Source organism: Quercus suber, unplaced genomic scaffold, assembly GCF_002906115.3.
Source record: "Quercus suber isolate HL8 unplaced genomic scaffold, Cork oak 2.0 scaffold_375, whole genome shotgun sequence".
Classification (NCBI taxonomy): Eukaryota; Viridiplantae; Streptophyta; class Magnoliopsida; order Fagales; family Fagaceae; genus Quercus; species Quercus suber.
The window spans coordinates 290,200-306,533 of NW_027069827.1; the positions used below are offsets into that span (position 1 = coordinate 290,200).

Below are 16,334 nucleotides of genomic sequence, written 5' to 3' on the forward strand. Positions count from 1 at the left end.
AAAAACTATCTTCAGTCAATAGAAAAATCTAACAAAAATAATGCTTATTTTCTATTGGTTGTTTTCAAAAAAAAAAAAAAAAATGTCGGAAAACAAACTCTCTCATGCAACGCATAACTACTTCCATAAATATTATCTTCTTTTGGACACGGGAAACAATATTTTCTTTCGTGCCTTCAAAGTCTTTCTCATGGTAATCTCTTTCACTTCTTCACTTCTTCACTTCCTTTTGCTTTTTGTCTCTTCTTAAGCCCTCATTGTCACTCTCTTTGGTCATCGATTTTGCTCTCAGTTTGTCTCTCTTCTCTCTCTTTTTTCCTTGTTTCTCTTCCCCTCTGTAACATTTTCATTTGAGAAGGTTTTTTGTTTTCTTCCTCAATTGGGTTCGTAAAGCCAATTCCCTTAGTGCAACAAAGGCGAAAGATTGCATTAATATAATTGTGTTTGTCTTGTCCATGCATTTGTGTGTCTGTTTGTATTCAACATATTAGTTTATTTTTTGTCTTCATACTTTTAAGTTGCGCTTTCAATCATAGTAGCAAGCTCCATCGATTTGAAGCTTGGGTTTTAAACATCATTAGAAGGAATTGTGGGAAAGGTTTGTGGATATGATTTTACCAAGGCGCAAAACTCTTAGCTATAAATAAAACACAAAAACAAAAAAACAAAAAACAAAACTTAACATTCCTTAACCTGATTCTTGGAACAATATTTATTTACATATGAAAATTATTAAAACTCATAGAGAAAGCTTTTAAATTATTAAAACTTTCAGGTGATGATGTTTTATACTACCAATAATAGGGGCTTTCTTCTAGCTTTATATATGAATGCCGCTCCAATACCAGTAATCATAACTTGCAAAAGCGAATCATATGAATATGTTTATATAAGAAAGAGTTATTATAGATTGTAGGGAGTTGGCAAACTATATGAGAATTAATTACTTTTATAATTGCATATGTTATAATTCCAATACTAGAAGAAAATCTGCTTGAACAACATTATGAAGTGTGATTGACAATGTATCATCATATTTTGCACATTATCTTTTTAGATTTATTTGCGACTTCATTTTGAATTGAATTAATACTTCATCTAGTACTTTCGTATTAGTCTGCCCAAATATTTGGAATTTAATAGCATGTACTAGCTAGTGTCGGTGCAGGACATATGACTTTTGGAGCTACTGAACTAGCTAGCTAGACTCTGCTATTTAAAATTTGAAGACAAAATTAATCCTCCACCAATATGTCCTAACCAACCAAACAGACTCCACTAGATTTTTTTTTTTTTTTTTTTGGGTTTTCAAACAAAATTCAATACTCAAAAGCGAAATAAAAAAGAAATAAAGCCTATTATTGAGAGAGAACAAGAATATTTTTTCGAAGACAGTTAGTTCTCAACTAACTGATGGAACATGACGGCCACAAGTCTGCTGAGAAATATGTCAATTTTGACATATCAAAATTAATTTGGGATGACAATTACTTGTGCGTTGGACCACAATACATTGTGGATATCGCATGCATCTCACATAAAAATTAATCCTCCACCAATATGTCCTAACCAACCAAACAGACTCCACTATAATTTTTTTGGTTTTAAAACAAAATTCAATACTCAAAATCGAAATAAAAAAGAAATAGAGCCTATTATTGAGAGAAAACAAGAATATTTTCTCGACGACAGTGAAGCCATCTAAGGTCTGTTAGGTAATGTTATTCTAGTAACGTTGTTTGTATTTTTTGAAAATATGTGTAGGTAAAAAAGTATATAAAAATACGTGTAATATTGTTTAAATACTGAAAACTGTTATTTAAAATACCATACCAAACAGCCCATAAGTTAGTTATATACTGAAAACTGTTATTTAAAATACCATACCAAACAGCCCATAAGCTCTTAACTAACTGATAGAACATGAAGGCCACAAGTCTGCTGAGAAATATGTCAATTTTGTCATTTCAAAATTAATTTGGAATGACAATTAGTTGTGCGTTGGACCGCGATACATTGTGGATATCGCCTGCATCTCACATAAAAATGACATTGCAATAAGGCTCATTTGCTTTTCTTGTTGAACATTAAAGGTAGGTCGTTGGGCTTGCATTATGATTAGTTGCCCTAGCCTGTGGTACGATTCTTCACCGAGTTCGTACTAAGGAAAGTAACTGCAACATAAAGCACCTTACCTTCAAAGAAGAAACTTAAGAAAATTAACATCGTGATACCAAAGAGACAACGCTATTTATTTGCACATAATTGACTTTATTCATTACATAATGGACCTGTTTCCACAAACCCAGTTCCGCAACAGCCTCTATTAGTTTGCACAAAGCCTATTGCACCACAAAAAAACTTAGTCCTAAATTACATGATTGCGCGCGTGCGCACGCACACACACTCATATATATATATATATATATCTATTTTGAGGAACGAAAAAAAGGGTGCCTTACGTACCATATTTTTTGTGGATTGTTGATCGTGTCATTTACGGGCTCATACACATCTGCATATGCAAATAATGTCCCCGAAAGTGATTCTTGCAATTGGGCAATAGTTTCACCAACTTTTGATTATTAGTTTGAGAATGTACGAGCTTGTTTGGTAAGATGATTAAAATATAGTTTTCTTTTAGCAAAAATCATATTTTTGTTCCTACATTTTCAAGTGATTCTTACTTTGGTCTCTATATTTTATTTTCATTGCTTTTAATCCCTATTTAGAAAAACACCATCCATTTTAGTCTTTTCCGTCAATGCCCTAAAATTAATAAATTAAAAAAATTGATTTATTAATTTTAACTAAATAAAAAATAAAAAACAAAATTAAAAACAAAAAATCAAATGAATTGAGATCTAAGTGTGTCTTGAACAAGAACAACAAGAACACAAACCCAGATCTAACAAACAAACACACTCTCTTTCACTTCTGGGTCTTTCTCTTTCATTTGTACTCCACACCACCACCCTATCATAACTTTTACTTAAGTTAACCTCAAAATCAAAACCCTCCATTTCCTTTAAAAAAAAAAAAAAAAAAAAATCAACCAGAAAATCCCCAAACTTAAAAAAGCTCTCTCTCTCTCTCTCTCTCTCTCAATTTGGACTCACAGGTTTTCAGTTTCTTTCACTCATTTTCTCTCTCTGTGTAAATTGGGCACATCTAAGCAAAAAAAGTGTCATTCTTAGCAAAATTTTCCAAACCTTAGGGGGGTTTTGAAGAAACTTGCAATCGCCACTTTGATCTCTCTCTCGGTGCGAGATATTGCCACTGTGTAGTTTCCCAGCGAGACAACCCTAGCCGATCGAGTCTTCTCCGCCGAGTTTCCTTCCCTCTCTGCTTGCCTCTTCTGCAACCTCACCCGTGGGATTCTCATCCAGCTTCTCAAATCGTCGAGGGCATCGCCATGACCAAACACTCCATTGAGAAACTGTTCAAGTCCCTCGACTCTTCAGCAACCTTACTCTTGCGAGTACTTGCTCTCTCCCTCCATCTCTAGCCTCTACTTTTCTTGGACTCACCCACTCAATCTCCCTTCTTTGATTTGTGATGGTGTGAGGGTTTGAGTTGTTTGATGGTTAATATAACTGAGTTATGGTTGAAATTGGTTTTAGGGTTTGGTTGTGATGGATTTGGGTTTGGTAGTGGTGGATCTAGGGAAGAAGAACAAGAAAAAGAATGGAGATTTTGGGTGTGGCCTGTTATGGGTCTTGGATGATTTTGTTAGGTTTGAGAAAATGGGGGCTTTGGGATTTATGAATTTGTATTTGAGCTAAATTTTTTGGGTTTATTTTGTGTTTTTTTCTAAGAAAATATAGGTTTATGGGTCTGTTGTAGATTGATTTGTTTATTGGGTTTATGGGTTTGATTTGTTGGAGAATTCGGTGTTGTATGGCTGATTAGTTATTCAATTATGGACTTTGTGAAAATCATGTGGATTAGTGATTTGCTGGAGAATTTGGTGTTGAATGTTTTTTTTTTTTTTTTTTTTTTTAAATTTCTGGGTTTGTGTTTTTATTCTTCTTCTTCAAGACACACTTAGATATCAATTCATGTGATTTTTGGTTTTTAATTTTGTTTTTAATTTTTTTATTTAGTTAAAATTAATAAATTAATTTTTTTAATTTAGATGCTAATGTGGAATTTTTTAATGCCAAAATAATATTTTATTATTATTATTTTAATAGTTCCATCTACCACCTAGGGCTTTACTGTTAGGGCATTGATGGAAAGGACTAAAATGAATGACGTTTTTCTAAATAGGGACTAAAAATGGTGAAAATAAAAGATAGGGACTAAAGTGGGAATCACATGAAAATATAGAGACGAAAATGTGGTTTTTGCCTTTTTTTTTTTGGAAACTCATATATGGCGGGTCTTACATTTAAATATATTGTTTGACTGATGTTTTCTAAATACATTTTTAGAAAATTATTTCATATTTTCCCTATTCAAAACAGGATTTTAAAAATAGCCAAGAGGATGTTTTCAAGATACAAAAAATGTTTTTAATGGCATAGTAATAAATATATTGAAAATAGTAGAGCCCAAAAATTTTCCCAAACTTTTCTATCTCTTAAATTAAGGAGTTTATTTTTATCACAAAAAATTCTTACATTTCAAATTTGAAATTTATCATTATATAAAAAAATGTACATTAGTTCTATTCTTATTCTTCAAATTTGAAACTTATCATTATAAAAAAAGTAATAATAATTTTAAAAAAATCTCGAAGTAGAAATAATCTTCAAACATTATTATTTTTTTTTGTTTTCAGTATTTTGAAAATGGTTCTTAAAAGTGGGAGTCAAACACATATAATGTAAAATTTATTATTTGAAAACTAGTTTCACATTCAATTTTTTAACTTTTAAAAAATGTTTTTATAATTGATTCCACAAAAAGTTAGGTTTGAGGAAGAGTAACAGTAAGGTAAAATCATGTAAAAAAAGAGTAAAAACAAGAGAGGAGAAATATTGGACAAATTGCAACAATAAACTGGGAAATTAAATAGCTAAAAGTTAAGAAGAAAAATTAATTTGCATGTGACATGGCACAACAAATTGTTAGTGACACGATAGCAGAATTAAATACAAAGACTCCATTGTTTATACTTAATAATTCAATAATTACAACAATATAGAAAGGAAAGATTCAAACTTGGATTAAAACAAATTATATCACTAAATTATAAAACTCTTATTTTGACAGTCCGCTGTATTCCTATAACAACTTAGGAATGTCTTGTTTTACAATGTTTTTAGAAATGTAGTGATTGGTCGCTTCACTGGGATGGATGCAATCAAAAAATAAGTATTGTGAATCCCTCTCACATGTTGGAGTCAGTGAATTACAAGAGTTTCCGACCTCCACGTACCCGGTACCACAGCACCCTTTCGAAGTTTCAACAAAGCCTGGTGGGCAACACACTCTATATAAGTTGTCCATATGAAATACTCAAACAAAATAGCTATATATATAAGTCTGCCCTCATGAGAAAAGGCCAAGCACTATAGCAACTCTAACCGTAAAATTTAGAATTACAAGTTCTGGGTTGGATCAACTTACCATACTTTTGTGGATTATTGATCATGTTTATCACCCGCTGATTGATATCTGCATAGGCAAATTTACTCCCTGGAAGAACTGCCTGTAATTTGGATAATAGATTCACCAGCTTGAGATTATAACTTTGAGAATCTGCATTTAGATGCTCTATGCATTTTCTATTTATTGGTTTCGGGTACTTCAAGGTTATCTGGATGGGCAAGCAGCCCATTGGAGGAAGGCCAACTACCATCATTTTACGGCATCCAAGGTCATATAGTTGCTGCAAGTTTACATGTCCAAGAAAGACAAAATAATCAATATTTTTATATTGGTAGATAATCAACATTCAACCAAAAGTTAAGCTAGTGCATGTAAAATAAAATAGCTATTTGCTGTGTTAACATCATTGGAACATACTATTAGAGTATTAATCTATGAAAATGAATCTATATAAACCTTACAGGAAATAAAATCTCCATATTTCACAAAGTTGAAGCGCATGCCTTGCAGTCATACCATTTTTTTGGATCAAAACATTCCAAATAAAGAAATTTTGAGCTGTCCTAGAAACGCAAAACTCAGAGAGAGAGATGCATGCTTACCTTATAAAAGATTTGCGCCCTGTTTAGAATAAAATCTTGGTACCCGCTAACGTTGAATTGGAACCTCCTTGTCGGTGTATCATAAAAAATAAGAAAGTCATTTGTACCAGCACTAGTAAAGTACAAAGAGCCACTGATTATCTTCTTTGCCTCTTTTTCTCCTACAATTCCTTTGAGCCTCACAATATACTTCTTCAAAAGATCAACTTGCTTGAACATCGAAATTCCTCTGCTTGCAATAGTCGTTAGATTATCAAAACCTGAACCAGATGATGCAAAGTTAACGCCCGTTTGTAGGTCATATTTTGACAGATTTGGATCCAAGAAAGGAGGAACAGTTTCTTTTATCCCCAACATAGAGGCCAGGAAGTCTGGAGCCAGTTTTCCATTAGAAAACCTCCCTGTTGGAATATGACCTGGAAAGTCTTTGCCATATGGGAGATGGTTGCCGCTAGGACCCGTTATAGTATAGTTGTTGTTACCAGTATCTACTGATGAATCGCCAAAGACGAAAATGGCAGGAAACTTTGGTGAAATTTTGGGCTCTGTGGCATTGCATGCGATGAAGAAGATAATAGAAATGTGTACACATGTAACAAAGAAGCTAAGGGAAGGCATTGTGAATTAATTTCTTAGAGGGGATGGTGGAGTGGTATTAATTCTGTGTCGTGAGCTCGGTGATGCTATTAAGTGTCTCAATGCTTCAAAAGAAAAATGACAGCCTTTTATAATTCCCTCCTTCTATCACTTGGATAAACCGAAGTGCGGGTTGACTTAAGTTTAATTAGACCCGACCCAATAATTTTTCTAGGAGTGGTCTGATTTCTTTTATAATATAGTTTAATATTTTAGCATCAATTCAAACCCAAATAAATTTAAATTTTATTTTTCAAGTAATAATTTTGACAAGTTAACTTTTTGATATGTTTTACAAAATAAAATTATTACTCGCACTCGTTAATTTTATCATTTTCATTTTTACTATGCTCATTTTGTCATTTAATTTAGTTTTAGTCCATCATATCATGAAACTAAGAAAAATTCATTGCTGGCTTGAGTTGTTTCAATAAATTTGAATAACAATTTTAAATAATTGATTAAACATTAAATTATCTTTACTCACTTAATAGAAATCGGTAACTATTCACACAAAGCCCGTGATTGGTTCATGAAATAAAAACCTAAAATGGTAAAAATCCTATGGAACAAAGCCCCACACAACAAGTCCACTAATGAAGGCGCTTGCAATACATATAATGCTCACATAACTTTCTGTCACATAGTAAGATTAAGTGCCCAAGTTCTTCACTCTTGCTAGCAACTATAGGTCCTGTCTTGTGCATTCAATATTACTTATTGCCATAGATTAATCCCTCGGCCGTTCTAAAGCTTCTTGAAGATTTGATGTCATCTTTTCAAAAAACAACCCTGATACTTATATTGTGATCTATGTGTTTGAAAGTATAAAACTCTCAAAGGTGAAATAATGGGAGAGGTTAGAAGAACTAGAAGGATTTCTTAGGTTTTTATCGGCTTAATTAGTGTGGTTGTCTTCCTCCTGTTTTTCAATCAGGGTTGAATTGTAGTTTAAATAGGTGTTGGTTTGTAGGTATGGTTGGCTACAAAAAAGCCGTAAAAGCCCAGGTCGATGGCTTTCCAAACTAAGCTCGGTTGATCAAATGTTGAAACAGCCCATAGCAGCACGGTCCTCTTAACTCAATATTCTCAGTGCATTGATTGAAGTCCAGCTCATTGGAGCTTAGGGTCCCATTACTCATTTTCTCTTTAAACTTTTTACCTCATTTATAAAATCACACACAAGAATCTAAGGGGAAACTTTCACTACCTTGTTAAATTCCTCAAGACTTCCCCATAAATCCCTTCTTAACCTATGATGCACGGATGTGGAAAATTGGGCGTCGCACTCAGGTTCGACACGGCGACGCGCAAGCAACGCTGCTGCTTGAGCGTCGGCGCCGCATTTGAGTGTTTTTTTTTTTTTTTTTAGGTATTCGCGCTGAACCGGGTTGTATCGGTCGAATGGGATTGTATCGGCCGGCAGCCAAAACTAACAGAAACAGGTCGAAATCGGCCTTGAATTATGCCGGAACAGCCGAAATTGGCTTTGAATGAGGCCCAAACGTCCTAAATCTGTCATTTCTCAATTTTATTTTAAATATTTATGACTTCTTTTATATATATTTTTTTGTTTTGTATTTTGTTTTGTGTTTCTTGCCGTCTTTTTTCTTTGTTTTGTGAACCAAGGATATATAATGTGTTTTTTAAGAATATTTTAATAGTAAAAATATATAAAAAATATAAATAAAAATATTTTTAATAATTTTTTAATTGCCGCACCCTCACACGCACCCGCACCCGCATCCGAATCTGGAAACGCATCCGTGCTTCATAGTTTTTGACACCATCATTAGACCCATATATGAAGGTCCAAACCAGCTACATTTCTCAGATTCACATTTGATCTTGCAATGCATAACTTAATTGAGATCTTATTATAGTTTCTTCCAAATATAAATTAATAGTGTATGCTTTATAAAATATACATCTGAGTTGTGTAAGTCAAAGTTGACGTAAAGACTAGCCAAAAATTTTATTTTTTAAAGAACAAAAAAATAAAGAGAGGCGATGATGATTGTAAAATTGTTTACTCGTGCTTAGCCCGATTTGGAGGTGGTTGTGCTCAATATTTCTGATCGTACTTGATGCAAATTCCAAATTAATTTAGGTGCAAGAGCATTGCAATCTTGAATCTAGCTATTCTGACACTGATAAACTCACGGATATACATTAATTTTATATGAGTATAAACTAATAAATTTTATAGTCGAAAATAGTATCGGTCGATCTTATCTGATGCCCGGAAACATGAAGCGAACATATAATCTATAGTTTTAAACCGGTGGTTACAATGACGTGCTTGAGTTAAAGCTTAACTTTTTGTACCAACATGCAGAGCCATGCATATAAATAACAAAAATGAGACAGTATATCTCACCTACTATGGATTTTTTCTCGGAAGGTTTCATATAAAATTTACAGCAAATCTGCAAATATCTTCACAAGTTCAATTGCGTTGTCCTTTTCTCTGTAGATCCTTTAATTAAGTTCCAACATATATACTGGCAGGAAGGGTTGCGCGTTATTGTTGCGTAGGGTTTGTCTGTGTGTAGAAATTCCTATAGTTAAGAAGCTTGAAATAACGAAAGAAATGATTCTGTGCAGATGGCAGGAAGGGGTGCAGTGTTATTTGTTACAAAACACGTTTTTTTTTTTTTAAGTGTCCCAATTTTTATTTTTATTTTTATTTTTCTAAACTCTAATCTTTTGTGGAATGTCATGCAGAAATGACCAATTTCTGTTGTATAGAAACTCTAATATGCGATTGAAAAAAATTTCCTATTTTATTAAAAAAAATAACAATCTTATGGATATATTCAATTATAATGTCCACCCTAGTCTTTTATTCCGATTACAATGTTAATGTCCCTGCAAAACTTTTGAAATGCACAGTTGACTCCTAATATTTCACCCTGGTTACAATATACTATACCAATCGTTTGTGTTGGTATTGAGATTGATGGAAACTATAGGAACGTTAGGACATATGACTTTTGGACCACTGAACTAGGTAGCTAAACTCCGCTATTTAAAATTAAAAGACAAAGTTAATCCTCCACCAATATGTCCCAACTAACCAGATAGACTCCACTAGATTTTTTTGGTTACCAAACAAAATTCAATACTCAAAATCGAAATAAAAAAGAAATAAAGCCTATTATTGAGAAAAAACAAGAATATTTTCTCTGGTACTCATCAACAAAATAGAAAACAAAAGAGTAAATTATTAAATAAATATGGAGTTTTTTTCACTTTAGTTTCCCTAACTTTCTGATCACTCTATTCTGGTTCTCATCAAAAATCCATTTGCTTTTACTTTCCGTCAATTTCTCATCTACCAAATACTAATATACAAACAAATCATTCGAAATAATCAATCTCAATCAATCCGAACTAGCAAAACGCTAAATTTCTTTTTCATTTTTGTAGTTTTCTTGGGAAACAAACAAATGCTAACAGAAAATTGCAAGGGAGAAAGAGAGACGAGAGTGTGTAGGAGTGATATATTGTTTGCCAGGAAATAAACAGTATTGGATGATCTACATTGAATTTATCAGACTTGAAGACAATAAAGCCTTCCTCCACCTTTGCATTGTTCTCCGCTAATGTTGCAAACGTTGAGCCTTTCTACCAAGCCGTCTTCACGGAAGCCATTTTCTAATTCCAACACACACACACTCTCTCTCTCTCTCTCATGTAATGGATCTAACTTATTGTCACGTGTCATGCATGTGCGAACAAATTTTCTTTGACTTAACACCAAAACAGAAGACAAAGAGGATATCAAAACAATGTTATAGCATTGGTCGGTCAATTTTGCATTTCGAAAGTTTGGGGGGACATTGTAATCAAGGTGAGATATTAGGGTGAAAAAGTATAATTTGCTCTAAAATTTACCAATATGACTCATTGGTTAGTGGAGTCATATGGTTAAATTCAGTTAGAGAACATAAGGTATAGGACTTAAACGAATTATACCTAAGTTATGTCCAATATAAGAAGAGATGCAACAACTCTTTGGTACAATTAAGGGGTAAGAAAATCCATTTTTTTTCCTTATAAATTTTGGCATAAATAATGATAAAAAAGAAAGACTTCATTTATCTAAAGAACTCTTCGTTTCTCTAGGTTCTTTTCTTAAATGTATTTTTACTGTATTTCAAGATGAATTATTCATTGTATCAACTCTTGAGTTCTAATTTTTCTAAATAAGCTTCCCCCTCATAACTATTTTGTTAGGCCACCATTTTATTAAATAAAAATTCAGATTTTTTTTTTTTTTGGTTACATTTCTTCGTTTAACACAATAATTCTAGCATCTATTATGGTCCATAGCTGTATCTCTTTGCATTGAAAGATTATACATCAGTTTAAGAGAGGGTTTCATGAATTTTTTTCATACTTTTTTGATTTCTAAAAGATAACAAAAGTATTTTGTTATGATGCTAGTGTCCCAAATGGATTAAGTGTAAGTTTAATCATGTATTTATAAGTTTTTAGGCACCCTTCCATTGCAAGCCAGTTTTCAAGGGTAAATTCTACCCATAGGTTCCTAACATTTGGTATCAGAGCCACCAAAAAAGATAATTGATAGGTGAGTGGAGCCACCAAAAGATACATGACTACCATTGGGTTAGTGTCGCTAAAGTGAGCCTTCGTGGACATCGGTTGTGGAGCATGGTGGAATATTATAATCGTAGTGTCTCACATGGATCAAGTGTAAGCTTAACTATGTATTTATAATATCTTGGGCACCCTCCACTTGCAAACCATTATAGTGTCCTACATGGATTAAGTGTAAACTTAATGATGTTGAATAGACAGTAATAACTTCTTGGAGTACCAGGGCGTTGGAAGTCACAATGTAAGAGCAAAGAAGGGTGCTAGTAGAGGTCATCGGGGCAATAGTGTTAGAATTGCATGAAATTTGGCAGGTTAAAGGGAAACAAAATTCTGATCCAAACTCATAAACATATATGAGTGTTGCCTAAATTTAGGCAAATTCCTTTATTAAGGCTTCGAAAACAGTGTTTTTGCTATTTTTAGTAATAATTGTTTTTCTTTAATAACTTTTACTTTAAAAGTCAAAATAAGGCCCTATCTATTTTGGAACGTCTCTTAGAGATAGTATTTTCAATATCTACAATTATCTAAATTTTGCTACTTTTGACAAAAATCACTATTTTGCTACCTAATTACGTGATTAGCGCGGATTAGGGTTTCTGGGTGTTTTCATAGCCACCCTAAATTTTCTTTTACTATTTAAACATATTGTAGTTTTTTAGGGTAATTCAGTTTTCAGATTTATAAAAATACAGACTTTGTCTATTTCTCTCTAGTGGATTTCTCATTTCAGGACCTTATTACCTTGTGGATTTAAGGGACCCCTCGTGGATTCGAGATTTATATTTAGAAGCTAACATGTTTAGTTTCTTTTTCCATTTAGAAAGTAACGTATTTGTTTTCTTATAACTTCTGCAACATCACTTAACCATGTATTCATAAGCACTTGGATACCCTCCCTTACAAGTCGGTTTTTAAGGGTGAGTTTTACTCATGAGTTCCTAACACATTAAAACATGTGGAATAGTATTCCAACTCATCAGTTTTGGTGTTTAATAATGATATCTCAAACTGATAAGATCATAAGAATCATTGTTTAAAAAAAAAAATGAAAAAGAAAGAAAGAAAAGGAAATTAGAAAGGCAAAGAAGACAATATTGTACAATGGAGTCTAGTAGGACTTCGTGGAGCTCTCATGACCACTTTTTGTTGTTCATTTAAGTCATTTAAGGCATGGCTTTCCAGCCTATATATGTATACTGATTTGGCCTTTCTGCTCCTTTTAATCCTCACTTCCCTCCACTTCCCTGAAAAAGGTTCTCAATTTGTATCTCTTCAATATGTTTTTTGGTTAATGTAGTTGGGAATGTTAATTATAGTCATCTTTTTTAAATTTAGAGTTTATTAATTTGCTGCAACCTACAAGCATACGACAATGTGATTTGAAATTGCAAAGATTCCGTATTAGTGAACAAAAGGAAATACCCAACTAGCAAAAGGCTAGCCTATAAGGAAAACAAATTTTAATCCCCTGGTACCCAATTACTCTGGATTATATATATTCCCATTTTTATGAATTATTAGAGATTCCTTTACACCCCAAGCTCTTGATGACAAAACGCATATTAGAATGGGTCCATGAGAAAGATGAGCCATTTGGTGAGGGTTTATCAGAGGGGCCATTCCAGCTCCAGGACACTGTTCTTACCAACCAACATGATTTATAGAGTTTTAGATGGTGCACAAAATGAAGCCTTTACACAATTTGATACAAAGAGATTGACATTTCACCTAATTCTCTAGGGGTCCATTCACAAAATTTGGTGACCTTCCAAGAGAAAGAAACCAAAACATTAATCTTTACACCACGCGTTTTATCATTTTCATTGGATGCTATATATTCACGTTAGATATTTCCTTGCAAGCCCAAAGAATTATTTCAGTTGTCTGTATGTGTTATACCAGCGTTCCAAAAAACCTCAACTAATAATCTAATCCTTGAACCTATGGTAATTTTAAAATGATCTTGATTGTTTCCATTTCATTTGAAATTGAGAGGGTATATTTCTTGGTTATGATTTTATTTTTGAAAACTTATAACATATAAAATGTCATGCTATTTAAATTTTAAATAATATAATATTTTTTTGATAATATTAATTTAAACTACGAAATGAATCTATTTCAAATAAGGAGGAATCTAATATTTATCTAAGGAAGTTATTTTAATGTTCACACTTTAATTAAATGAACATGTTACTCCTTAATGACTTCGTATAATTCAGATTCTATGTACTGCTTATTGGACCATAACCTGGATACACTGAATTGGCATGGTGTTTAATTTAACCTGTCATCAAATTAACTTTTGATCAACAATCTCAGAGTGCCAGCTATAAGGGAAAGTGTAGGGTTCAAGACAAATTGTGAACATGAATTGGATCACTGTACCTAGAGATAATATCCACTTAAAAAGTTATGATCCATTATATATAATTAATTAAAGTGGAATCCATCGAAGGGGGGGGGGGGGGAGGGGGGGGGGTGGGGGTGTAGCAAGTACGAGAAGATTAGGCTGAGTAGAAAAGTACCACGGTAGAGAGTTAGAGCTTTAATCATACTCTAATACCAATGATGATATTCCATGAGAAATACATAAAAAAATGCAAGCTTACACCTTGGATTTAGTGTAAAGACAGACTCAACCCCATGTTATTCAATTATGGGATGGTTTTTTTTTTTTTTTTAGATTCAATCTGATATCACTTAGGAATCTTATTGGCACACCTCGTGCGTTTCTTTTTTGCCATAATTGTTACTATTTTGTTGCTTGTTGATTGAAACCTTAATATTCAGATTTCCATTGCTATATATGGTCGGTGCCCGAAACCTCCGAGACATGCACGAAGCTTCGTCCCTTGTTGTGCACCGGTGGCATTTCAATAATGGGTTTATTCGCACGCACGAACTGACAAGTACACTAACACTAGAGTAGGTAAAATGTTTTATTAACTAGGTTAGTCTTTGTACTTGTATACGTGTCCACTGCTATTGGATAATTAAATAAGAAAGACTATTGTAAAGTAAAAACTAAAGATTCTGAACATGAACATACAGTCCTCACAAGTCACACCGACCTGAGCTTTTTATTAGGTTTATTCAAGGAGCATTAAATGCTCATTTTCCATAATTTTATTCACTTTTTCAGTTTTTACTACATCAATTTAGTTTAAATGAGTTTCTTTCATATTTTTTTTGTGGATATTTTTAAATAAATGTGTATGTTCATGCTCATTTTTTGGTTAACATTTGTTTTACTTTGTTTCTTTAATAGTTTTTTAGAGGTAATATATTTATGTTTGCAGTTGTGAATAGTGATCATACTGATAGATACTATATATTACTCCCGCGGAGTCCAGGGTGCCAAACAATAAATACTACAGACCTTGAATTAAAATTGTTTCGGTTTGTTCAGGAACCGCGTGAAGAGTTTGATTATTCATTATTCAATAGCTACCTACGTATTTATGATCTTGCATAATGAAACATCACACATGTTCAACATAGAGAACTATGTTGTTGAAGACAGCTAAGACTTTTCGGAGTTTAGTACAGAGCATAAGAGACAGAGGGCATTGACTATTGAACTTAGCAGCCAGATAGTATAGTAGTTATCTTGAACACCGAACAACAAAATCTTGGCACTGCCCCGGAATGAAATTAGCTTTTCCTTTTTCTTTTATTATTATTATTTTTTAGGTAAACCTCTACTTTGGTATAAAAACTGGAAAACTAAGCAGTTATGTTTTTTTTTTTTTTTTTTTTTGGGTAAGTAATAAAGCTACATTTACATCCTTGAAAAAATACGAAAAAATATTGTGGGAAAGAGCATTTGAATAGCATTTTCACGTGAAATTTATTATAAAAATATTATGTGATTGAGAAATATTTTCAAAACATATAGTGATAATAAAGAAAATCCAAAAAAGAAAAAGAAAAAGAAAAAAAGACACAATTACACAAAAGAGTAGAACACCAAAGATTTATGTGGTTTAACAATAGCCTATATCTATGGGTAGCAATAAAAATTAAGTTTTACAAAGCATCGTATATCAAGAGTTGTAAAAAAGATGAACCAAGTAATGAAAATTCATAATTAATTTAATTAATTTTATTTCAAACATGAATCGAGGTTGAGTCAATCTCTAAGCTAGATTATATGTTTAATATTGGTTCATTTTTTTCCCTATATATAGTAATTAAACACCACAAATTAATCTTTTTCTACCTCTTTGCAAATCTTTAGTATAATATACAATGAAAAATTTGACCTTTTATTCTTATCATATTGCCACATAAGTTTTTATAAATTAGTATATTTTTTTTTTCATTCACCATTTTAATATCTATATTTCTTTGGTTTTTAAAGTTGCAAATCAAGGGTGTTAGATTGTGAACATACCTAAGAACTATGGATAGGTGATGCAGTGTAGGTGTATAGAAGTAGAATCTGTAACACACAATTACTATAACTTTTCTACAAAATTTAAGTTATATAAAAATATTAGGCTGGTAGGTAAAACAATAGAGAAAACCTCTCAAAACAAACTTGTATTTATAACCACATAATAACAATGAACTTCCCTATAAAAAGTGTAGGGACACGTTTTGTAGTCCAAGCCCAAAACGTAAGGGATGTTGGCCCAATGAGCTCGGTACAATAAATTTGTAGAGAGTGGGTCAAAGAAATCGGCCCTAATGAATTTGACAACGGCTAGAATGGATTCAAAAAATGATCAATCAAGAACAAGGAACATAGAACTGAACGAATTCACCGTCCGATGAGGTAAATCTCAATATAAATTAATTAGATTGATTACAAATATCACTTTGATCACTACAGTATTTAGTCTTTTTCTTTTTTTCGATCCTTCTCTTATGGAGGGTCTCTTACACTATATAGATTCTTTT

General features: G+C 32.6%; 1 protein-coding gene across 1 annotated transcript; it reads right to left on the reverse strand.

The window, feature by feature from the left end:
• Positions 1-5,177: 5,177 nt before the first annotated feature.
• Positions 5,178-6,779, reverse strand: LOC112000428 (GDSL esterase/lipase At1g06990). Its single transcript, XM_024032546.2, has 3 exons — positions 6,162-6,779; positions 5,578-5,839; positions 5,178-5,423 (listed from the first exon to the last, which is right to left on the reverse strand). The coding sequence occupies exons 1-3, from the start codon at positions 6,777-6,779 to the stop codon at positions 5,233-5,235; spliced, it is 1,071 nt and encodes a 356-aa protein (XP_023888314.2). The 3' UTR covers positions 5,178-5,232.
• Positions 6,780-16,334: the final 9,555 nt, after the last annotated feature.

Excerpts from the sequence above, each read along its gene's own strand:
- LOC112000428 (XM_024032546.2), bottom strand. The coding sequence starts at position 6,779 with ATGCCTTCCCTTAGCTTCTTTGTTACATGTGTACACATTTCTATTATC. Across the intron at positions 5,840-6,161 it reads GGGCGCAAATCTTTTATAAG|CAACTATATGACCTTGGATG; the intron begins GTAAGCATGCAT and ends GTAAACTTGCAG. Across the intron at positions 5,424-5,577 it reads CAATAATCCACAAAAGTATG|GCTTTGTTGAAACTTCGAAA; the intron begins GTAAGTTGATCC and ends GTTGCCCACCAG.